At 35.9% G+C, this 25119-nt stretch overlaps 2 protein-coding genes and 1 long non-coding RNA gene across 6 annotated transcripts; 2 read left to right on the forward strand and 1 right to left on the reverse strand.

The window, feature by feature from the left end:
* Positions 1 to 4782: 4782 nt before the first annotated feature.
* On the forward strand, positions 4783 to 6156 carry LOC129716659 (uncharacterized). Its single transcript, XM_055666494.1, has one exon. It carries the CDS (start codon positions 4783 to 4785, stop codon positions 6154 to 6156), a length of 1374 nt encoding a protein of 457 aa, XP_055522469.1.
* A 9985-nt stretch (positions 6157 to 16141) lies between these two features.
* Positions 16142 to 17167, reverse strand: LOC129733926 (uncharacterized). The gene is made up of 3 exons (XR_008729743.1): positions 16764 to 17167; positions 16626 to 16702; positions 16142 to 16379 (listed from the first exon to the last, which is right to left on the reverse strand). It is a non-coding gene; the product is annotated as an uncharacterized LOC129733926 (long non-coding RNA).
* A 3383-nt stretch (positions 17168 to 20550) lies between these two features.
* LOC129724191 (zinc finger protein 184-like) lies at positions 20551 to 24413 on the forward strand. 4 transcript variants are annotated; one of them, XR_008727895.1, is made up of 5 exons: positions 20551 to 21115; positions 21170 to 22128; positions 22531 to 24040; positions 24098 to 24230; positions 24297 to 24413. XR_008727895.1 is itself a non-coding variant. In XM_055678896.1 (4 exons), the coding sequence occupies exons 3-4, from the start codon at positions 21860 to 21862 to the stop codon at positions 23846 to 23848; spliced, it is 1587 nt and encodes a 528-aa protein (XP_055534871.1). In that variant the 5' UTR covers positions 20551 to 21115; positions 21170 to 21250; positions 21304 to 21859; the 3' UTR covers positions 23849 to 24413. The 4 variants fall into 4 exon arrangements, 2 of the variants coding, with proteins under 2 accessions (XP_055534871.1, XP_055534858.1); XR_008727894.1 differs by having other exon boundaries at positions 22531 to 24230; XM_055678896.1 differs by having other exon boundaries at positions 21170 to 21250; positions 21304 to 22128; positions 22531 to 24413.
* The last annotated feature ends 706 nt before the right edge of the window (positions 24414 to 25119 follow it).

Genomic DNA, 25119 nt, shown 5'->3' on the forward strand with positions numbered 1-25119 from the left:
AAGTAGAACAGAATATAGTGTGTTTGTGTGTGTGTATGTGTGCCTAGTCTGTAAGAATCAGCTAAAAATAAGCAAATTTGAAATTAGAACCAAAAAATTGAAAAATTTGGAAAATTAAATAAAAATTGTAAACTAAGAAATTTCAACTAACAAAACAGTAATTTTGGAACATTGAAGAATTTTGAAACTAGAAATTGTGGAAAAAAAATGAAAAATTGTTGATGTTTAGTAATGAGGTGTTAAAGATAATTTGTAATCTTTAGCATCACATTACTCATAACATTAATGGAAGAAAATATAATTTTACAAGAAATTGAATTTGGAAATTAGAAATTGTGAATCAAAATTAGAAATAAAAGCAGAATTTGAAATTTTTGGGTTGCAAAGAGTCCGCCTCCCCGTGGTGCAACCTGGGTAACGCTAAATGGACTCGTAAGTTTTGGAGAGTAAAAATTGGAATAAGAAATTTGTAATGAAAAATTTGCTGTATAAAATTATGAATCGATGTTTAGTAATGAGATATTTAAAATAATTGGTAATCTTAAGAATCACATTACAAATCAAATTACTATAATTTAGCAGTTGTATATCGTAATCCGAAAATTTAAAAGTTAAAATAGAAACTTAGAAATAAGTTGTTTGAAACTATATACACTAGAGATCAGTAGTAAGGTATTGAAGATTAGCAATTGTATAAAAATAGGTTTTAGTTTCGGAATGGCAACTATAAAAAGAAATTGAAAATTTGTAACAGGAAATTTCGATTTAAATAGTTGCATTTGGAAATTAATTATTAGGAACTGAAATTAGAAATTAGCGTGAAATTTGAAATTTTTGGGTGGTGCAACCTGGATAACACTTAATAAACTCATTTAAATTTTGTAACTCATAAAAAGACAAGAATTTCAAATATCTCTGAAACTACTACACCGATCGGCGTGAAATTTGATATATAGAAGCTTTGGGGACCGAGAAAGATTACTAAGATAGTTCGAAACCCCTCCCTCTTCTGGAAGGGAGGGATCCCATACAAATGAAACACAAATTTCTGCACATCTCAAAAACTAACCGAGCAAATGGAACCAAATTTGGAATGTGGATGTTTTTAGAGGTAACAAATATGTCCATAATGTTTTGACACTTCTACTTCTTCTGGAAGGGAGGGTTTTCATACAAATGAAACACAAATTTCTGCACATCTCGAGAACCAATCAAGCAAATACAACCAAATTTGGCAAGTGAATGTTTTAGGGGTAACAAATATTTCCACAATGGTTCAATACCCATCCCTCTTCTGGAATGGAGGGGTTCCATACGAATGAAACACAAATTTCTGCACATCTCGAAAACTAACCAACAAAATGGATCAAATTTGGCAGGTGAATGGTTTTAGGGGTAACAGATATGCCCATAATAGATTGACACCACTCCCTCTTCTGGAAGGGAGGGAATAAACACAATTTCTGCAAATCTAGAGAGATAATAAATGAATAATATATATAAATACATGATCCCAAGTATGATTTGTTGAGGTTTTTGAGATCAAGAAAAATTCTCATGGTGGTTTGACACTCCTCCCTCATCTAAGAGAGAGAGCTCATACAAATGAACTCAAATTTCTTTACAACTCAAGAACTAATCAAGTAAATGGAACCAAACTTGACATGTGGAGGTTTTTGGGAGCAAAAAATATTTTCATGGCGGTTTGACACCCCTCCAACTTCTGGATGAGAGGTCTCTTATACAAATCAAACACAAATTGCAATGGTGGATTGACACTCCTCCGTACTCTGGAAGGGGGGGGGAGGTCTCCCATACAAACTAAACAAATATTTCAACCAGGTTTCCCGGAAAACAGCCTTAAATGATCGGGTCGATGCACAGAAACCAAAACTCGACTCCAGACGCCATTTTTAAATTTAGGATGGAAACTTCCGGTTTCTAATATGAGTGTTTCCGGAACCAGAATGACTCCCAAGGGCAGGAATGTCTCCAAATGCCATTTTAAATCCAAGAAGGCGGTTTCCGGTTTCTGGTTGATCAAATACCACACTATATGGGTATTTCCGAAATCGTAATGATGCACTGAAGCCACAGATCAACATTTTGAATTGTAAAATGGCGATCTTCGGTTTCTGGAAAACAGCCAAAATGGCCAATTTAATCATGTATGAGTATCTCCGGAACCAGAATGATGCAAAAAGCAAAGCAAAGCACTCAACTTCAGCAAAAGAGAATAGAAATTACAGGTTCCATATTTTTAAAACCAGTACTGGCATCCTTAGAACTTGAGAAGCTAGTTTTTGAAGCCTTTCGAAAATCTTGATCATTAAAAACATTTGTTTTTCGTCGTTGTTTCAATTTTCCTTATTTGGGGTAACTTTGATCAGTTTCAATTTTGAATAGTTTTGAAACCTTTTTGAACTAAAAATGATAGATATGCATTGCGAGTCATTTTTATGCCATATGCACTGCGAGTCATTTTTATGCCATATGTATTTTACCTTTCGATGATGAAAAACGTAAACGTTGGTCATGAAATATGCCATAAGTATTTTGTGAGTCAGCAATCGTTGTAAAATGTTTGTGTTCAGAAAACGTATGTTGATCATATATGCAATGGCCTTTCCAACAACGGAAGTATCAATAGCCCAGCTCTAGCCTCTTACGTTCTATGCTACGCCAGGATGTTGTCTTGGCTAGAGCATAAAACTGGACTTTCTTAACAATTAAAAATTTATTAACTGTAAATGTAATAAATTTGACTAAAATTTTTTCTAGTTGATTGAGAAAATTCAATAACGGATTTGGAAAACATGTCAATGAATACGAAATGTTCAATATTCGACTAGTATAAAGTGCTTTTTTGGCACTTACTGGGAGTAAGAAATATAACGGTCAAATTAATTTTAAAATTTGGTCATCAAAACAATAAAAAATTTCAACCAATGAAATATTGTTCAGACCTCGAATGACACAAGATCACGGAGCAGTTTTATTTCAACTATTCATGAGAAGGGTAAAACTGATCAATGTTACCCCGCTAATCAATGATACCCCGTTTTACGGTACTCCTGTTATCCACCAATCACTGAAAATGACGCCCTCGCGGAAACTGACAACTGTTTCACCTGGCACCACACGAGAAGCTTCTATAGAGCGATTACCGGAATCAGGAATCGAACCGTGACAATTTCTGCCGTGTGCAACGACAGTCGCAAGTGGTCAGGCGTTTAAAACAACACTTCGAAGTGTTACTGAACGGTGAGCTAGATGGGAAGGATAGCTTACCGGCCGAACTTTTCAAAGTCGGTAGCGATCAACTGTGTACTGCAATTCACCAAATTAGCCTGAGGACATAGTCTGAGTTAAAACTATCTACGGATTCTTATGTCCTATCTATACGAAGAGACACACACTCTACTGTAGCAACTATCGAGACATAACCCTGAATTCCACATACAAACTTTTCTCCCGCGTTGTGTTACATAGACTGAGATCTACAACAGACCAAATGTTCACCTTGAGACAGTCACATCATCTGTTTATAGCCTTCAAGGCGGCGTACGACTCAGTGAAACGCAACGAGTTGTAGCAGCGGGCGAAATTTCGTACCCGTTTGTGATGTGTGATGGTCTGAAGCAAGGAGACGGTCCCTCGAACTTGCTGTTTAACATAGCCTTGGAGAGTGCTATACGAAGGGCGTCATTCGTATAACTATGGAGGAGGCCTTTACAGTTCTCATGGTGGATGGGCGACCGTCTACGATAATATTCAACAGAGACTCGGATAGAGACCGGTTATTTTTAGGTAGATTCTGTACGCGGATAGAGGTGACTGGAGAGCAGCACGTCGAGTTTTATGGAGAACATATTCTGGATTCGGTATGGGATCTATATGATCTGTCGCCATGAAATTAAAAAATAAACCTTTTTCAGTTTGTGTAATGTTATCTCTTCGGTGAAACAGCATCAGTATTCTCAAAAAAAAAAAAAAAATTATTTGAGAGGAGCTCAGGCGATCAGAGTACAAAAATTGAACTGGCTCATACAATGCATAAAACGCTTCCATTATTTCAGAAATAGCGAAAAAAATCAACTGCGATTTTAACCTACTACTGAACCTCCGAATGGTCGTTATTGGTAGAGTCTTCGTAATTGAACCATGGTGCAGTGGTAGAAGAATGATCATGAATTTTTAGTGGAAAAATATATAAATGCAGAATTTAGTTTTGCATAATTCTTGACCTATTGTTGGATTATTTTCATCATTCCAACTTTTTAATCGGACAGTTTAAATCTATTTTAATACTTGCGCTCAAAATGTTATAAGTGAAATCAGTAAGTCAAAATTCATGAGACATTCATTTTTAAATCAATGCTATATGTGTTCAATTTGAAGTGTGAAAATCGGAAAAAATAAACGTGATAATTTTCTATCGTGTATCCAATGCTGAAATGACAACCAGCAGAGATTGTGGTGAGGTGAAATTCTAGGTGGTGGGAGTCGGTAAACAAGTTCAAGTGACGCTACGGTACGAATTCAAAACAAATTTCGGTCCTTTTAAGATCTAAATGCATCATTCGGTTTTTTCCCGCCAAGGCGAAAGGTCAAGTTTTCACCTGTGCTTTACGAGGAAAAATATTAAGGATTTCTTTCGACTTTTTCAGAGACAAACTTGGAATTGTGGAAAGCGGCTACCAAATATTCATACAGAAGTGCGAGGAGAAATTATTTTGGACAGGAAACCTTTGAAACCAGCAACTGCGAGTACAAAGGAAAATGGATGGGGCTGAAGGGCTTCCGAGCCCGACAGATCCTGGAAAAATGGACGCTCAGACTACGAAGGAAAACGCGCCAAAACTGAACAACTCTAAGGAATCGTTTTTATATACAATTCGAGATGAAGCACCATATCGAGTAATTGTCGAATGCTTAAACGAGACGAAAATCAATAAATTTTCGCTCGGATCAGCGATTCGAAAAATGGAAAAGTATCGGAACCACGTTATCGACCTGAAATACCTTGGACGGAACAAAATAATAGTTTTTTTGAACAGCTATACAAAAGCGAATCTTTTTGTTGAGGACAAAAAGCTGGAAAAGCTTGGATACAAAGCGTATGTACCGCGACATTTGTGTTGCGTAACTGGAGTCCTCGCGGGAATTCCAACGCATATCGATATTCGTGAAATAAAGGCGGAAATTGAATGCGACTGCCAGGTTGTAGACGTTTATCGTTTAAACCGATTCAGAAACGGAATAAAGGAACCGACAACCCGAGTAAGTGTAACATTTCGCGCTAACCAGCTACCAGAAATGGTTAAATTATTCTGCTGCACTAACAAGGTGCGACCTTTCGTGCAAAAAGTCTTGTTTTGCGAAAAATGTCATCGTTTCAATCATAAAACGGATAACTGCAAAGGTAAACAACGGTGCTCAAGATGTTCGCAGATACACGACGAAAAGGACGAAATCTGCACAAACCCTGTGAAGTGCCTGTACTGCAAATCTTCGGACCATAAAACTACTGATGTAACATGTCCGGAACGACAAAAGCAAAAAACGATTAAAACAATAATGGCAAAACGAAGCTTAACATTTGTGGAAGCACGAGAGCTTGTCGCACCTGTTCTAACCAGCAACGTGTATGAAGCCCTTGCTGAGAGTGCAACAGACCCCACCCCAGCAGAAAGCTTCGCTTTTATGGCGGCAAATAAACATATTAAGAAACCGATCCAGGTAACAGGTACTATTCCGAAACGTAAAATTGAAATCCGGGAGAGAAATGGCAATGGACGTGTACAAACGGAACAAAGTTACAGTAGACGAAATTTGGAGCTAATCACTGAAAAACGGAGCAAAATCGATGAATTTAGGAGTAAACAGGATCAGGCGGAAATGAATAACACGGAGCAAGCAAATGGATGGTTTAACCCGCACAAAGTGAGCGAAGCAGAACGATGGAATACCACCATGGCAGGAGCTGTGAAGGCAGCTACAGATACAGCGAACCGTAATACCCAAGGAGCACTGATGGGTTTCTACAGTGATATAATCCAGGAAAGCGAAATTTCATCTTGGACTGGAAAGCAAAAGCAATTGATGAAGGGAGTATTGAAAAAACACTTTAAATTAGATGATATTATTTTTTAATTCTATTTTTTTTTTCTTAATGGATAGTTTCAACATATTACAACTGAATATACAAAGCCTATTGAAAAACAAGGATGAATTACAAAGAATATTACTCGAAAATAACTATTCAGCAGCATTTTTATCTGAAACTTGGACTAAATACGAATTGGAACAAACGAGTAAGTACAACATATCGCGATACCACAAAATTTTAAACTCGCGAAACGACAATTACGGAGGAGCAGGAATTCTTTTGCACCAAGACTGGAGTTATACAGTCGTAAATTTTAATGGTATATCAGATTCAACACAGGTTACTGGAATCAAAGTTGTTAAATTAAATTTAATATTGGTTGCATTGTACATTAAACCAACAATATCAGCACATGAGCTAGAAGATGATTTAACGAAAATTTTTGAGGCTGTTAAAATGTATAAAAAAGTTATTATTGGCGGTGATTGGAATGGTCACCACTACGCTTGGGGAAACGATTATCGTGACATAAAGGGAGACATAATAATGGATAAAATTAACCATTACAATGTTCTTATACTTAACGATGGATCAAAAACTTTTATTCCAATAGAACTTAACAAACAATCATCGGCAATTGACATAACATTAGCTTCTAGTGATATTTTTAATGATTTGAAATGGGAAACATTAGACTTAAGTATTGGTAGTCATCATATAGCAATACAAATTAGTTTAATCTCTCACTGTAAAGAGTACTCGAAAAACAAATATACCTTTAACTACAAAAAAATCACAGAAGAGATAAAAAAACTTAATTTAGCTAACATTAATGATATCATAGATTTTCAGAAGATGGTCGAAAAAATTTATAAACAAAACAAAATTAAAAATAAATATATACCTAAATTTTGGTGGTCAGATAGAGTTGAACAGGCATGGCAAAATAAAAAAACGGCAAGAACAGATTTTAACAAATTATCAAACACTGAAAATTTAATTAATTACAAAAGAGCGCATGCAATTTTTAATAAATTAAAAAGGGAAGAAATGAAAGCAAAATTTATGGAATTTTTAACCAATATCGATCCCTCACTAAGCTCAAAAGAACTTTGGAATAGAATAAACAAAATAACGGGAAAACGTAGAAAACAAACTAATAACATTATTTATGATGATGAGTGTTTGGCCGAAAGTTTTTTGACTAAGCACTTTGGCAGAAACGATTTTCGGCTTTTAGAATCCAACTATAATTATATAAACTACGATTTAATGGACTTGGAAAGATTTGAACACATATTAAATAAAAAGAAAAATTCATCCCCAGGGGAAGATAAAATTACTTACGATATGCTGCGCTCTTTAAGTTTTGAATCAAAACAGGCAATAGTTAAAGAAATAAATAAATATTGGAGAAACGGTTACCTTCCAATGTCCTTGAAAACAATTAATGTTGTAGCTATACCTAAACCGGGCAAAGACCAGTCAACAATTAAAGGGAAACGACCAATATCTTTAATTCCAACAATCACCAAAACGATAAATTCTGAAGTACTGTCAAGATTGCAAACCTTTGTAACAGATAATAATATTCTACCGAATACTTCTTTTGGTTTCCGTAAAAATAACTCAACAACAACTTGTAGCAACTATCTAATTAACAAACTTAAGCAAAATAAAAGACAGGGATTCATATCCGCTACTATCTTCCTAGATCTTTCGAATGCATTTAATTCCATCGATGTAGATATATCAGAGCAAATAATGATTGATTATTCCTTTCCATATGAAATAATAACATGGATTACAAATTTTTTACAAAACAGAAGAATAACTTTCAAGACTAGAGAAAAAACACTTGAGCGTATTGTTAGTAATGGCCTTCCGCAAGGTGATGTTATGTCACCTACTTTATTCAACATATATACAGCACACTTACATAATTTTTTGGATGAAGACATTCAGTTAATTCAATTTGCAGATGATTTTGCAGTTACAGTTCGAGGGAAAAATTTACAAGAAATAGAGCGAAAAGCTCAAATATTCATGAATAAACTAATTTTAAATATGAAACAATTGAAATTTCACATAAACGCTGAGAAAACTAAAGTTATATTATTTCAAAATAGTAATAACATTCTTAATATAACAATTGATAATAGTTTAATAGAAACAGTTCGTCATTACTCTCATTTAGGAATTATTCTAGACAGGTTTTTGAGTTTTGGATCACACATTAAAGAAATTAAAAGAAAAGTAACTGATAGGTTAAATATGATCAAAGTATTATCTGGTATCAAAAATGGCAGTCACCCTCAAGTTTTGATTAACGTATATAACTCTTTAATTAACAGTGTTGTAGGATATGGAGCCTCTTTATTTAACAATACAGGAAAACTAAATATAAAATCACTTCAAACAATCTCAAATGCTTGCATAAGACATGTGACTGGCTGTAGTCGCACCACCCCATTAAACACATTAATGGCAATAAGTAGTCAAATACCGATACACATGCAACACAAACAAAATACGGCGAAAGAAATAGCTAGATACTTTTATACAAACAATACTATCTGTAGTCAACTTAAACTAGAAGATCTAACTAATATTGATGAACGTAAATTAACTTATATCGAGAAAATATATTTAGAGTACCATAATCAAATTAACAAAATATCTCCTCTTGAAAAATTACCGTCAGTTTATCAGAACATAGCAGTAGAAAGCACCTTAGGAAATATTACAAGTACAAAAAAGAATTTAAATCAATTTCAATTGAAACAAGCCACTCTATGCGCTATGCATGGAAAATACAAAAATAGACCAAAAATATTCACTGATGCATCAAAAGATAAAAATATTTGTGGAGTAGGTGTTTTCAATGAATACGCGAACACTAGGATCAGTCGACGATTAGAAATAGAAACATGCATAACAACAGCTGAGTTGATCGCTATAGATTTGGCTCTCGATGATATCCATGGAAGGGAAATCCAGAATGCTGTGATCTATACCGATTCAAAATCAGCTTGCGTCATCATTAACAATGTCATTGAAAACAAATACGGAAGTAAATTAGTAGTTGGTATGATAAAAAAAGCTTTTTACTGGGGTGTTACAATTCAGTGGATACCTAGCCATATAGATCTCAAAGGAAATGATATAGCAGATGCGTTAGCGAAAAATGGTTTAGATGAGACACACTCACTACAAAATAGTATTCTTTTGAAAGACGCTATTTTAAATATCAAAAAACAGGTTAACATAGAGGCGAATTTGTGGTATCGTGATTATGCTGAAACTAAAGGAAAAGGAATTAAATTTTATAAATTTCAATCATCCATAACAGAGAAACCATGGTTCCACAACAAGGGCCTAACGAACTACGAAACACGACTTCTGAATAGACTTATTTCTGGACACGATTATTCGAAATTTTGGCGTGCCAAAATGAAATTAGAAAATAACGAGAACTGCGAAACATGCCAGGAAATAGAAAATTCAGAACACACTATATTATTCTGTAAGAAATTTGATAATATTCGAATTAAATATTCTTTTAACAAAAAGTTTAATACATTAATTGAGCTACTCGAGACACGAAATGTAAATACATTTAAAGAAGTTGTCAAATTTCTTAAGGAAACAAAAATTGATATTTAAACCATATATACCTTATATATTTTTGCTTTCAAAGTTTGCATACTGCCTTAATCTCCTTTCCTATCTCTTTCACAGGTTGTACATGGAGTACTACGAGCGTTGCTAAAAATCACAGGGCAATATAGTCTTAGTCACTCAGCCCTACCATCGAGTTGTCAACAGGGACAGCTCAAATAGAAGAGAAGAAGAAGAAGAAGAAGAAGATCTAAATGGGAAGTGAAAAAATATAATTTTGAAGCTAAAATTTTGATGATTCGTGTGAGTGTGTTTTTGTACCAATGGAAATGGGAGAACCTGTTCTCGTAAAAATGGAAAAAGAGTCCGGGATGATAAAAGCGGATTTATCCGGCGTAATATTGGGCCCTTCCGGAAACGCGCACCACGAGCCTAACTTCAGTTCGGCTTCCGGCGGCAGTCACAGTTAAAACGGAGTGCTGAAAAAAGAAATTAATTACAGTCTGTCGAAGCCGAATTTCAATTGTAGATAAGAATGAGAGAAATAAACACATTACTATGAAAAAGTTTTATCTTAGATTTTCCCTAGCGACAAATAAACAAAACCACCGACTTCAATCGTAGGTAACAATGAGAGAGAAATAAACACGTTACTATGAAAAAGCTTTCCCCTCTTAGATTTTGCCTAGTGACAAATAAACAAAACCACCGGTTTGCTAGCTTACCTTATGCCTTGCAGTACCCTTATTTCATCATAAGAGGATAAGGATAGGTTGTGAATAGACGTTGCACCTGTCAGCTTCTAGAAAAATGGGCCGTTTTAGAAGATTTTGCCGTCAAATAAAAAATATGTTCACCTGTACCTGTTGCTCTTCCTCAAAGGAACCAGGGAAAATAAAATTAAAGGAAACAAAACCTAAGGCAACGAAGCCTAAAGCCAAAAACTCAAAGAAAAAGCCTCAACTCACTGAGGTACAGGTACGGGTGATAGATATATCGAAGCCATCAACATCATATGCACCCAGACCATCTATGATGTTGATGGTCGGGTCATATGCTGTCGGGCCGTCAACCCGTGTTGACAATAAAATGAATTTGTGGCCAACGAGATCTGATACCTCGATTTACATGCCACCGAATGATAGTGCCACAAGACGGTGTAGCTCGTGGCCTAGACTATATCCATCACCTGGTCGGGGCCCGATTGAACCTATTGGATTTGTGTGGCTAAATCGGGGCAAAGTAAAAGTATACCGCGGCAGAAGAAAATCTATCAGTTATAACTATTGCTGCATACCGTTTCTGTTATTTATGACCGGTTATCTTGTAGCAGCTCTTGTGGCGCTGTAATCGAAATTTTTAGCATCCCAAAATTCTTCAATGAACTCGAAAATTCAAAAATGTGATTCGGATAAAGGAAGGATAGCTGAATGGATTACTTCCTGGTCTATTCCTATCCTTATCCTTTCATCTCGTTTGTGTGTGTGTATATGAGTGAGAATTTGTGTATGTTTGTAGATTTTTTTTTCGTATACACACTCTCTTTTTACAGTGTGTGTATTAAAAAAAATTGAATAGAAGATATTGGGTGTATGTGCGCGTAGTTTTAAAAAATAGTAGTAAGCATCCCAAAATTCTTGAATGAACTCGAAAATTCAAAAATGCGATTCGGATAAAGGAAGGATAGCTGAATGGATTACTTCCTGGTCTATTCCTATCCTTATCCTCTTATCTCGTTTGTGTGTGTGTGTGTATATGAGTGAGAATTTGTGTATGTTTGTAGATTTTTTTTCGTATACACACTCTCTTTGTACAGTGTGTGTATTAAAAAAAATTGAATAGAAGATATTGGGTGTATGTGCGCGTAGTTTTAAAAAATAGTAATAGCATCCCAAAATTCTTGAATGAACTCGAAAATTCAAAAATGCGATTCGGATAATGGAAGGATAGCTGAATGGATTACTTCCTGGTCTATTCCTATCCGTATCCTCTTATCTCGTTTGTGTGTGTGTGTGTATATGAGTGAGAATTTGTGTATGTTTGTAGATTTTTTTTCATATACACACTTTTTTTGTACAGTGTGTGTATTAAAAAAAATTGAATAGAAGATATTGGGTGTATGTGCGCGTAGTTTTAAAAAATAGTAATAAGCTAGTAATAAACAATGTGTGTGTGAGTATTTGGGTATGTTTAAAGATGTTTTTTTTTTTTCATATACACACTCCATTTGTACAGTGTGTGTATGAAAAAGAGATGGAATAAAAGTGTAGTGCAGGTAAAAACAGTTTGTGCAGCTTTTTTATATACACACTCCTTTTGCACAGTGTATGTATAAAAAAACAGTGGAATGGAAAGTAGAGTATATTTTTTCATATACACACTTCCTTTGTACAGTGTGTGTATTAAAAAAGTAGAACAGAATATAGTGTGTTTGTGTGTGTGTGTGTGTGTATGTGTGCCTAGTCTGTAAGAATCAGCTAAAAATAAGCAAATTTGAAATTAGAACCAAAAAATTGAAAAATTTGGAAAATTAAATAAAAATTGTAAACTAAGAAATTTCAACTAACAAAACAGTAATTTTGGAACATTGAAGAATTTTGAAACTAGAAATTGTGGAAAAAAAATGAAAAATTGTTGATGTTTAGTAATGAGGTGTTAAAGATAATTTGTAATCTTTAGCATCACATTACTCATAACATTAATGGAAGAAAATATAATTTTACCAGAAATTGAATTTGGAAATTAGAAATTGTGAATCGAAATTAGAAATTAAAGCAGAATTTGAAATTTTTGGGTTGCAAAGAGTCCGCCTCCCCGTGGTGCAACCTGGGTAACGCTAAATGGACTCGTAAGTTTTGGAGAGTAAAAATTGGAATAAGAAATTTGTAATGAAAAATTTGCTGTATAAAATTATGAATCGATGTTTAGTAATGAGATATTTAAAATAATTGGTAATCTTAAGAATCACATTACAAATCAAATTACTATAATTTAGCAGTTGTATATCGTAAATCGAAAATTTAAAAGTTAAAATAGAAACTTAGAAATAAGTTGTTTGAAACTATATACACTAGAGATCAGTAGTAAGGTATTGAAGATTAGCAATTGTATAAAAATAGGTTTTAGTTTCGGAATGGCAACTATAAAAAGAAATTGAAAATTTGTAACAGGAAATTTCGATTTAAATAGTTGCATTTGGAAATTAATTATTAGGAACTGAAATTAGAAATTAGCGTGAAATTTGAAATTTTTGGGTGGTGCAACCTGGATAACACTTAATAAACTCATTTAAATTTTGTAACTCATAAAAAGACAAGAATTTCAAATATCTCTGAAACTACCACACCGATCGGCGTGAAATTTGATATATAGGAGCTTTGGGGACCGAGAAAGATTACTAAGATAGTTCGAAATCCCTCCCTATTCTGGAAGGGAGGGATCCCATACAAATGAAACACAAATTTCTGCACATCTCAAAAACTAACCGAGCAAATGGAACCAAATTTGGAATGTGGATGTTTTTAGAGGTAACAAATATGTCCATAATGTTTTGACACTTCTACTTCTTCTGGAAGGGAGGGTTTTCATACAAATGAAACACAAATTTCTGCACATCTCGAGAACCAATCAAGCAAATACAACCAAATTTGGCAAGTGAATGTTTTAGGGGTAACAAATATTTCCACAATGGTTCAATACCCATCCCTCTTCTGGAATGGAGGGGTTCCATACGAATGAAACACAAATTTCTGCACATCTCGAGAACCAATCAAGCAAGTACAACCAAATTTGGCAAGTGAATGTTTTAGGGGTAACCAATATGTCCACAATGGTTCAATACCCCTCCCTCTTCTGGAATGGAGGGGTTCCATACGAATGAAACACAATTTTCTGCACATCTCGAAAACTAACCAACAAAATGGAATCACATTTGGCAGGTGAATGGTTTTAGGGGTAACAGATATGCCCATAATAGATTGACACCACTCCCTCTTCTGGAAGGGAGGGAATAAACACAATTTCTGCAAATCTAGAGAGATAATAAATGAATAATATATATAAATACATGATCCCAAGTATGATTTGTTGAGGTTTTTGAGATCAAGAAAAATTTTCATGGTGGTTCGACACTCCTCCCTCTTCTAAGAGAGAGAGCTCATACAAATAAACTCAAATTTCTTTACAACTCAAGAACTAATCAAGTAAATGGAACCAAACTTGACATGTGGAGGTTTCATGATCAGTTTCAATTTTGAATAGTTTTGAAACCTTTTTGAACTAAAAATGATAGATATGCACTGCGTCATTTTAGTCATTTTTATGCCATATGCACTGCGAGTCATTTTTATGCCATATGTATTTTACCTTTCGATGATGAAAAACGTAAACGTTGGTCATGAAATGTGCCATAAGTATTTTGTGAGTCAGCAATCGTTGTAAAATGTTTGTGTTCAGAAAACGTATGTTGATCATATATGCAATGGCCTTTCCAACAACGGAAGTATCAATAGCCCAGCTCTAGCCTCTTACGTTCTATGCTACGCCAGGATGTTGTCTTGGCTAGAGCATAAAACTGGACTTTCTTAACAATTAAAAATTTATTAACTGTAAATGTAATAAATTTGACTAAAATTTTTTCTAGTTGATTGAGAAAATTCAATAACGGATTTGGAAAACATGTCAATGAATACGAAATGTTCAATATTCGACTAGTATAAAGTGCTTTTTTGGCACTTACTGGGAGTAAGAAATATAACGGTCAAATTAATTTTAAAATTTGGTCATCAAAACAATAAAAAATTTCAACCAATGAAATATTGTTCAGACCTCGAATGACACAAGATCACGGAGCAGTTTTATTTCAACTATTCATGAGAAGGGTAAAACTGATCAATGTTACCCCGCTAATCAATGATACCCCGTTTTACGGTACTCCTGTTATCCACCAATCACTGAAAATGACGCCCTCGCGGAAACTGACAACTGTTTCACCTGGCACCACACGAGAAGCTTCTATAGAGCGATTACCGGAATCAGGAATCGAACCGTGACAATTTCTGCCGTGTGCAACGACAGTCGCAAGTGGTCAGGCGTTTAAAACAACACTTCGAAGTGTTACTGAACGGTGAGCTAGATGGGAAGGATAGCTTACCGGCCGAACTTTTCAAAGTCGGTAGCGATCAACTGTGTACTGCAATTCACCAAATTAGCCTGAGGACATAGTCTGAGTTAAAACTATCTACGGATTCTTATGTCCTATCTATACGAAGAGACACACACTCTACTGTAGCAACTATCGAGACATAACCCTGAATTCCACATACAAACTTTTCTCCCGCGTTGTGTTACATAGACTGAGATCTACAACAGACCAAATGTTCACCTTGAGACAGTCACATCATCTGTTTATAGCCTTCAAGGCGGCGTACGACTCAGTGAAACGCAACGAGTTGTAGCAGCGGGCGAAATTTCGTACCCGTTTGTGATGTGTGATGGTCTGAAGCAAGGAGACGGTCCCTCGAACTTGCTGTTTAACATAGCCTTGGAGAGTGCTATACGAAGGGCGTCATTCGTATAACTATGGAGGAGGCCTTTACAGTTCTCATGGTGGATGGGCGACCGTCTACGATAATATTCAACAGAGACTCGGATAGAGACCGGTTATTTTTAGGTAGATTCTGTACGCGGATAGAGGTGACTGGAGAGCAGCACGTCGAGTTTTATGGAGAACGTATTCTGGATTCGGTATGGGATCTATATGATCTGTCGCCATGAAATTAAAAAATAAACCTTTTTCAGTTTGTGTAATGTTATCTCTTCGGTGAAACAGCATCAGTATTCTCGAAAAAAAAATATTTGAGAGGAGCTCAGGCGATCAGAGTACAAAAATTGAACTGGCTCATACAATGCATAAAACGCTTCCATTATTTCAGAAATAGCAAAAAAATCAACTGCGATTTTAACCTACTACTGAACCTCTGAATGGTCGTTATTGGTAGAGTCTTCGTAATTGAACCATGGTGCAGTGGTAGAAGAATGATCATGAATTTTTAGTGGAAATATATAAAAATGCAGAATTTAGTTTTGCATAATTCTTGACCTATTGTTGGATTATTTTCATCATTCCAACTTTTTAATCGGACAGTTTAAATCTATTTTAATACTTGCGCTCAAAATGTTATAAGTGAAATCAGTAAGTCTAAATTCATGAGACATTCATTTTTAAATCAATGTGTTCAATTTGAAGTGTGAAAATCGGAAAAAATTAACGTGATAATTTTCTACCGTGTATCCAATGCTGGAATGACAACCAGCAGAGATTGTGGTGAGGTGAAATTCTAGGTGGTGGGAGTCGGTAAACAAGTTCAAGTGACGCTACGGTACGAATTCAAAAACAAATTTCGGTCCTTTTAAGATCTAAATGGGAAGTGAAAAAATATAATTTTGAAGCTAAAATTTTGATGATTCGTGTGAGTGTGTTTTTGTACCAATGGAAATGGGAGAACCTGTTTTCGTAAAAATGGAAAAAGAGTCCGGGATGATAAAAGCGGATTTATCCGGCGTAATATTGGGCCCTTCCGGAAACGCGCACCACGAGCCTAACTTCAGTTCGGCTTCCGGCGGCAGTCACAGTTAAAACGGAGTGCTGAAAAAAGGAATTAATTACAGTCTGTCGAAGCCGAATTTCAATTGTAGATAAGAATGAGAGAAATAAACACATTACTATGAAAAAGTTTTCTCTTAGATTTTCCCTAGCGACAAATAAACAAAACCACCGACTTCAATCGTAGGTAACAATGAGAGAGAAATAAACACGTTACTATGAAAAAGCTTTCCCCTCTTAGATTTTGCCTAGCGACAAATAAACAAAACCACCGGTTTGCTAGCTTACCTTATGCCTTGCAGTACCCTTATTTCATCATAAGAGGATAAGGATAGGTTGTGAATAGACGTTGCACCTGTCAGCTTCTAGAAAAATGGGCCGTTTTAGAAGATTTTGCCGTCAAATAAAAAATATGTTCACCTGTACCTGTTGCTCTTCCTCAAAGGAACCAGGGAAAATAAAATTAAAGGAAACAAAACCTAAGGCAACGAAGCCTAAGGCCAAAAACTCAAAGAAAAAGCCTCAACTCACTGAGGTACAGGTACGGGTGATAGATATATCGAAGCCATCAACATCATATGCACCCAGACCATCTATGATGTTGATGGTCGGGTCATATGCTGTCGGGCCGTCAACCCGTGTTGACAATAAAATGAATTTGTGGCCAACGAGATCTGATACCTCGATTTACATGCCACCGAATGATAGTGCCACGAGACGGTGTAGCTCGTGGCCTAGACTATATCCATCACCTGGTCGGGGCCCGATTGAACCTATTGGATTTGTGTGGCTAAATCGGGGCAAAGTAAAAGTATACCGCGGCAGAAGAAAATCTATCAGTTATAACTATTGCTGCATACCGTTTCTGTTATTTATGACCGGTTATCTTGTAGCAGCTCTTGTGGCGCTGTAATCGAAATTTTTAGCATCCCAAAATTCTTCAATGAACTCGAAAATTCAAAAATGTGATTCGGATAATGGAAGGATAGCTGAATGGATTACTTCCTGGTCTATTCCTATCCTTATCCTCTTATCTCGTTTGTGTGTGTGTGTATATGAGTGAGATTTTGTGTATGTTTGTAGATTTTTTTTTTCGTATACACACTCTCTTTGTACAGTGTGTGTATTAAAAAAAATTGGATAGAAGATATTGGATGTATGTGCACGTAGTTTTAAAAATGGTAATAAGCTAGTAATAAACAATGTGTGTGTGAGTATTTGGGTATGTTTGAAGATGTTTTTTTTTTTCATATACACACTCCATTTGTACAGTGTGTGTATGAAAAAGAGATGGAATAAAAGTGTAGTGCAGGTAAAAACAGTTTGTGCAGCTTTTTTATATACACACTCCTTTTGCACAGTGTATGTATAAAAAACAGTGGAATGGAAAATAGAGTATCTTTTTTCATATACACACTTCCTTTGTACAGTGTGTGTATTAAAAAAGTAGAACAGAATATAGTGTGTTTGTGTGTGTGTGTATGTGTGCCTAGTCTGTAAGAATCAGCTAAAAATAAGCAAATTTGAAATTAGAACCAAAAAATTGAAAAATTTGGAAAATTAAATAAAAATTGTAAACTAAGAAAGCTCAACTAACAAAACAGTAATTTTGGAACATTGAAGAATTTTGAAACTAGAAATTGTGGAAAAAAATGAAAAATTGTTGATGTTTAGTAATGAGATGTTAAAGATAATTTGTAATCTTTAGCATCACATTACTCATAACATTAATGGAAGAAAATATAATTTTACAAGAAATTGAATTTGGAAATTAGAAATTGTGAATCGAAATTAGAAATTAAAGCAGAATTTGAAATTTTTGGGTTGCAAAGAGTCCGCCTCCCCGTGGTGCAACCTGGGTAACGCTAAATGGACTCGTAATTAAGTTTTGGAGAGTAAAAATTGGAATAAGAAATATGTAATGAAAAATTTGCTGTATAAAATTATGAATCGATGTTTAATAATGAGATATTTAAAATAATTGGTAATCTTAAGAATCACATTACCAATCAAATTACTATAATTTAGCAGTTGTATATCGTAAATCGAAAATTTAAAAGTTAAAATAGAAACTTAGAAATAAGTTGTTTGAAACTATATACACTAGAGATCAGTAGTAAGGTATTGAAGATTAGCAATTGTATAAAAATAGGTTTTAGTTTCGGAATGGCAACTATAAAAAGAAATTGAAAATTTGTAACAGGAAATTTCGATTTAAATAGTTGCATTTGGAAATAATTTATTAGGAACTGAAATTAGAAATTAGCGTGAAATTTGAAATTTTTGGGTGGTGCAACCTGGATAACACTTAATAAACTCATTTGAATTTTGTAACTCATAAAAAGACAAGAATTTCAAATATCTCTGAAACTACCACACCGATCGGCGTGAAATTTGATATATAGGAGCTTTGGGGACCGAGAAAGATTACTAAGATAGTTCGAAATCCCTCCCTCTTCTGGAAGGGAGGGATCCCATACAAATGAAACACAAATTTCTGCACATCTCAAAAACTAACCGAGCAAATGGAACCGAATTTGGAATGTGGATGTTTTTAGAGGTAACAAATATGTCCATAATGTTTTGACACTTCTACTTCTTCTGGAAGGGAGGGTTTTCATACAAATGAAACACAAATTTCTGCACATCTCGAGAACCAATCAAGCAAATACAACCAAATTTGGCAAGCGAATGTTTTAGGGGTAACAAATATTTCCACAATGGTTAAATACCCATCCCTCTTCTGGAATGGAGGGGTTCCATACGAATGAAACACAAATTCCTGCACATCTCGAGAACCAATCAAGCAAATACAACCAAATTTGGCAAGTGAATGTTTTAGGGGTAACCAATATGTCCACAATGGTTCAATACCCCTCCCTCTTCTGGAATGGAGGGGTTCCATACGAATGAAACACAAATTTCTGCACATCTCGAAAACTAACCAACAAAATGGAATCAAATTTGGCAGGTGAATGGTTTTAGGGGTAGCAGATATGCCCATAATAGATTGACACCACTCCCTCTTCTGGAAGGGAGGGAATAAACACAATTTCTGCAAATCTAGAGAGATAATAAATGAATAATATATATAAATACATGATCCCAAGTATGATTTGTTGAGGTTTTTGAGATCAAGAAAAATTTTCATGGTGGTTCGACACTCCTCCCTCTTATAAGAGAGAGAGCTCATACAAATAAACTCAAATTTCTTTACAACTCAAGAACTAATCAAGTAAATGGAACCAAACTTGACATGTGGAGGTTTCATGATCAGTTTCAATTTTGAATAGTTTTGAAACCTTTTTGAACTAAAAATGATAGATATGCACTGCGTCATTTTAGTCATTTTTATGCCATATGCTCTGCGAGTCATTTTTATGCCATATGTATTTTACCTTTCGATGATGAAAAACGTAAACGTTGGTCATGAAATGTGCCATAAGTATTTTGTGAGTCAGCAATCGTTGTAAAATGTTTGTGTTCAGAAAACGTATGTTGATCATATATGCAATGGCCTTTCCAACAACGGAAGTATCAATAGCCCAGCTCTAGCCTCTTACGTTCTATGCTACGCCAGGATGTTGTCTTGGCTAGAGCATAAAACTGGACTTTCTTAACAATTATAAATTTATTAACTGTAAATGTAATAAATTTGACTTAAATTTTTTCTAGTTGATTGAGAAAATTCAATAACGGATTTGGAAAACATGTCAATGAATACGAAATGTTCAATATTCGACTAGTATAAAGTGCTTTTTTGGCACTTACTGGGAGTAAGAAATATAACGGTCAAATTAATTTTAAAATTTGGTCATCAAAACAATAAAAAATTTCAACCAATGGAATATTGTTCAGACCTCGAATGACACAAGATCACGGAGCAGTTTTATTTCAACTATTCATGAGAAGGGTAAAACTGATCAATGTTACCCCGCTAATCAATGATACCCCGTTTTACGGTACTCCTGTTATCCACCAATCACTGAAAATGACGCCCTCGCGGAAACTGACAACTGTTTCACCTGGCACCACACGAGAAGCTTCTATAGAGCGATTACCGGAATCAGGAATCGAACCGTGACAATTTCTGCCGTGTGCAACGACAGTCGCAAGTGGCCAGGCGTTTAAAACAACACTTCGAAGTGTTACTGAACGGTGAGCTAGATGGGAAGGCTAGCTTACCGGCCGAACTTTTCAAAGTCGGTAGCGATCAACTGTGTACTGCAATTCACCAAATTAGCCTGAGGACATAGTCTGAGTTAAAACTATCTACGGATTCTTATGTCCTATCTATACGAAGAGACACACACTCTACTGTAGCAACTATCGAGACATAACCCTGAATTCCACATACAAAATTTTCTCCCGCGTTGTGTTACATAGACTGAGATCTACAACAGACCAAATGTTCACCTTGAGACAGTCACATCATCTGTTTATAGCCTTCAAGGCGGCGTACGACTCAGTGAAACGCAACGAGTTGTAGCAGCGGGCGAAATTTCGTACCCGTTTGTGATGTGTGATGGTCTGAAGCAAGGAGACGGTCCCTCGAACTTGCTGTTTAACATAGCCTTGGAGAGTGCTATACGAAGGGCGTCATTCGTATAACTATGGAGGAGGCCTTTACAGTTCTCATGGTGGATGGGCGACCGTCTACGATAATATTCAACAGAGACTCGGATAGAGACCGGTTATTTTTAGGTAGATTCTGTACGCGGATAGAGGTGACTGGAGAGCAGCACGTCGAGTTTTATGGAGAACATATTCTGGATTCGGTATGGGATCTATATGATCTGTCGCCATGAAATTAAAAAATAAACCTTTTTCAGTTTGTGTAATGTTATCTCTTCGGTGAAACAGCATCAGTATTCTCGAAAAAAAAATATTTGAGAGGAGCTCAGGCGATCAGAGTACAAAAATTGAACTGGCTCATACAATGCATAAAACGCTTCCATTATTTCAGAAATAGCAAAAAAATCAACTGCGATTTTAACCTACTACTGAACCTCTGAATGGTCGTTATTGGTAGAGTCTTCGTAATTGAACCATGGTGCAGTGGTAGAAGAATGATCATGAATTTTTAGTGGAAAAATATAAAAATGCAGAATTTAGTTTTGCATAATTCTTGACCTATTGTTGGATTATTTTCATCATTCCAACTTTTTAATCGGACAGTTTAAATCTATTTTAATACTTGCGCTCAAAATGTTATAAGTGAAATCAGTAAGTCTAAATTCATGAGACATTCATTTTCAAATCAATGTGTTCAATTTGAAGTGTGAAAATCGGAAAAAATAAACGTGATAATTTTCTACCGTGTATCCAATGCTGAAATGACAACCAGCAGAGATTGTGGTGAGGTGAAATTCTAGGTGGTGGGAGTCGGTAAACAAGTTCAAGTGACGCTACGGTACGAATTCAAAAACAAATTTCGGTCCTTTTAAGATCTAAATGGGAAGTGAAAAAATATAATTTTGAAGCTAAAATTTTGATGATTCGTGTGAGTGTATTTTGTACCAATGGAAATGGGAGAACCTGTTTTCGTAAAAATGGAAAAAGAGTCCGGGACGATAAAAGCGGAAGAGATTACGATATTCGATTATCTGTTGGATGCTATAAAATCTGATCTACCAGTCACCAAAAAGGAAAAATGCTCTTTTAACGAGGCAACGGCCCCACTATATGGATCAAGTGTGGTGGTAAGCGACCCTGCAATCGACAACACTATCGCCGGTGAAACGGAGACGGCTGCAGCAGCTGATGATGAAATTGCCGCTTCAAGCTCAAGGTAACTTATGCAAGATTGATGTTCTATTTGATTTGACGATGGGCAATGGATGCATTCGATATTGTCCAAACTGCCTATGAAACTGTGGTTCATGGAGGTACATTTAGGCAAGGGTAAAGGGCTTGGCTCAGGGTTTTTATTCGAGTTATTTCGCGTCTGATGTCAAACCACAACATAGCCAACACATTTAACGAATAGGATAAGTCGATAATAATCTATGCGTATGCGAAAGGTACGATGATATGGAACACATCTTCAATGTCAGTTTGGTCTCCCCGATAAATGAATTCTTAAGTTAATTATTGAATCTCAACAATTTTTTCCTTCACACCGATTATCAAAGTTAATATTAATCTTCGTTCCTCTTTCTACATGTTTTCATCTCCTAAAAACGCAAATCAGTCAACACCGCATGGATCGCCCCTATAAGTGCATCGTTTGTGGGAAAGTGTTCAAGCTCAAAGCTTCCCTTGTAAGGCATACGCGCCCTAACGGTGACGGGCGACGGTACCGATGCGACATCTGCGGCAAAAAATACAAAACAATGTGTAATCTACATGAACACAAGAAGAATCACACATCCGGTGATGGTAAACCGTACAGATGCGACATTTGTGGAAAAAGTTTCATTTATCGATCTATCCTCTCGAGACATACGAAAATTCACAGTGGAGAGCGACAGCACAAATGCGATATCTGTGGAAGGGATTACAAGTCAGCATATAATCTGAATCAACACAGGAAGTATCACACAACCAATGAGGATGAATTGCACAAATGTGCCATTTGCGATAAGGGTTTCGTGCATCGCCACGCACTCGTACAACATTTGGAATCTCATAGTACTGAGCGACGGTACAAATGCGACATTTGCGGCCTGGAATACAAATCAGCAAGTAATCTGAGTGATCACAAGAAGTGTCACACATCCGGTGAGAAAGACCTGCACAATTGCGATTTTTGTGGTAAAGGTTTTTCAGATAACTCTGCCCTCGTGCAACATTTGGACACCCACAACGACGAGCGAATTTACAAGTGCGACACCTGCGGCAAACAACTTAAAACAAAAAGAGCTCTTCGCGCGCACAAAGGAGTTCATAAAGAAAAACGATTCAAGTGTGACATCTGCGGCAAGGAATACAAATCAGTAAGTAATCTGACTGATCACATGAAACTTCACACTCTTGGTAAGGATTACCTGCTCAGATGCGATGTTTGTGGAAAAGGCTTCATTTATCGCTCTACCCTTTTAAGACACATTCACACTCACAGTGACGAGCATCGGTACAGATGCGACATATGTGGCAAGGATTACAAAGCAATAGCCAGTCTGAACTTTCACAAGAAGTCCCACACATCCCATGAGTCTGGACAGCATAAATGTGCCATTTGCGGAAAAACTTTCGTGCATCGCTACAGCCTTGGGTTACATTCGAGCACTCACAGTAACGTGCGACTACATAAATGCGATATTTGTGGCAAGGATTACAAAACAGCAACTCATCTGTATCGACACAAAAAGTTTCACACATCCGGTAACGATGTACTGCACAAATGCTCCATTTGTGGGCAAGGTTTCGCGCATCGCAAACGACTCGAAGAACATTCGGACACTCACAGTGGTGTGCTTCGGTACAAGTGCGATATTTGCGGCAAGCCGTACAAGACGAAAGGATTTCTTTACAAGCACAGAAAAGCACACAACGATGAACAGTCGTAAAGAATGCGGCGAACCGTTAGCTCGGCATTTTAAAACATATTATACCATGAAATATCATTACCAAAAAAACGCAGTTGATCAAACCAAATCACTCCAAGTCACTTCAAAACCATAAAAACACTTAAAACAAACGTGTTGATTTTCTACTGTGTAGCCAATGCTATAATAACAACAGACTGTATGTGTATAGAGGTAAAATTATGGGTGGTGATGTAGGTAAACAATTTTAGCTGTTAACTGACGTTACAGCAAACCAATGAGGTATACACAGGTGAGGAAAAAGAAAAAGAATATTTTTGTCTGTTTGAATAGCGAAAAATAGGCAAAAACCACGTGGGTTGTGACGTAAATCTTCGTCAACGAGCGAATGTCATTAGTAAAGGTATTTCGCATTGTTCAATAACATTTTCAGCCGAAAAATGTACTTGTTTTTTCAAATTGTTTTTAGAGTTCTACATCATCACTGTTAACGAGCAAACAGCCTTTACAAGGGATTCAATTAGTTCCAATACACTTTAAAAATGTGTTGAAAAACGAAAATATAAGATATTATTTGCTGAGTCAATTTTTATTGAGGAAATGTTTATTGAGAACTTTTACGGCTGGAAGCAGTCTCCTTTTGTGTTGTATGACGAGTTTGAGATGTTTATCAAAAGAATTCCACGCGGCAACATCTCGTTTTAGATCTTTCGCTATGCTTGACCAGCATGTATACGAACGGATATAGGCATCGTCCCAATAAGGTATTATTGAGCGAAAAAAGGTCACTGGATTATTGGGAGAAGTCTTTCAAACATTTAATCAAAAACGTGCTTCCTCTTTCGAAAGAGTGCCTCGCAGTCACATAGTAAATGTTCTGAGGTTCCGATATCCGGGTTACAGAAGCAACAGGCATCATCTTGCAATTCACCTAACTGTTCAAAGTAATATTTACATGAGAAGTGGCCCGTTACAAGGCCAGAATAGGTTCACTTTGCTATTTATGGCCGCCTGCTGTTGCAGTTAAATACAATTCCAAACCAATTTTGATGGACAGGATTCCAGGAAGCGAATTTCAGTGCTTTTAGAGTAGCTTGAGCTTAACTATTCGAAAATGTACATTAGGCTGATACAAATTTCGAATTCTTTTTATGTCCAAGGTTATCAAAGTTAGCAAAGGGGGTGGCAAAAAAATAAATAACACCGAGACGAAGAAAAAGAAATATCTTTAATCAAACTTTGTGTGCAATTTATGACGTCTGTAACTTGCACTCAAATAAATGTTGAAAAAT

This window comes from Wyeomyia smithii, chromosome 1 (genome assembly GCF_029784165.1).
Source record: "Wyeomyia smithii strain HCP4-BCI-WySm-NY-G18 chromosome 1, ASM2978416v1, whole genome shotgun sequence".
NCBI classification, from domain to species: Eukaryota; Metazoa; Arthropoda; class Insecta; order Diptera; family Culicidae; genus Wyeomyia; species Wyeomyia smithii.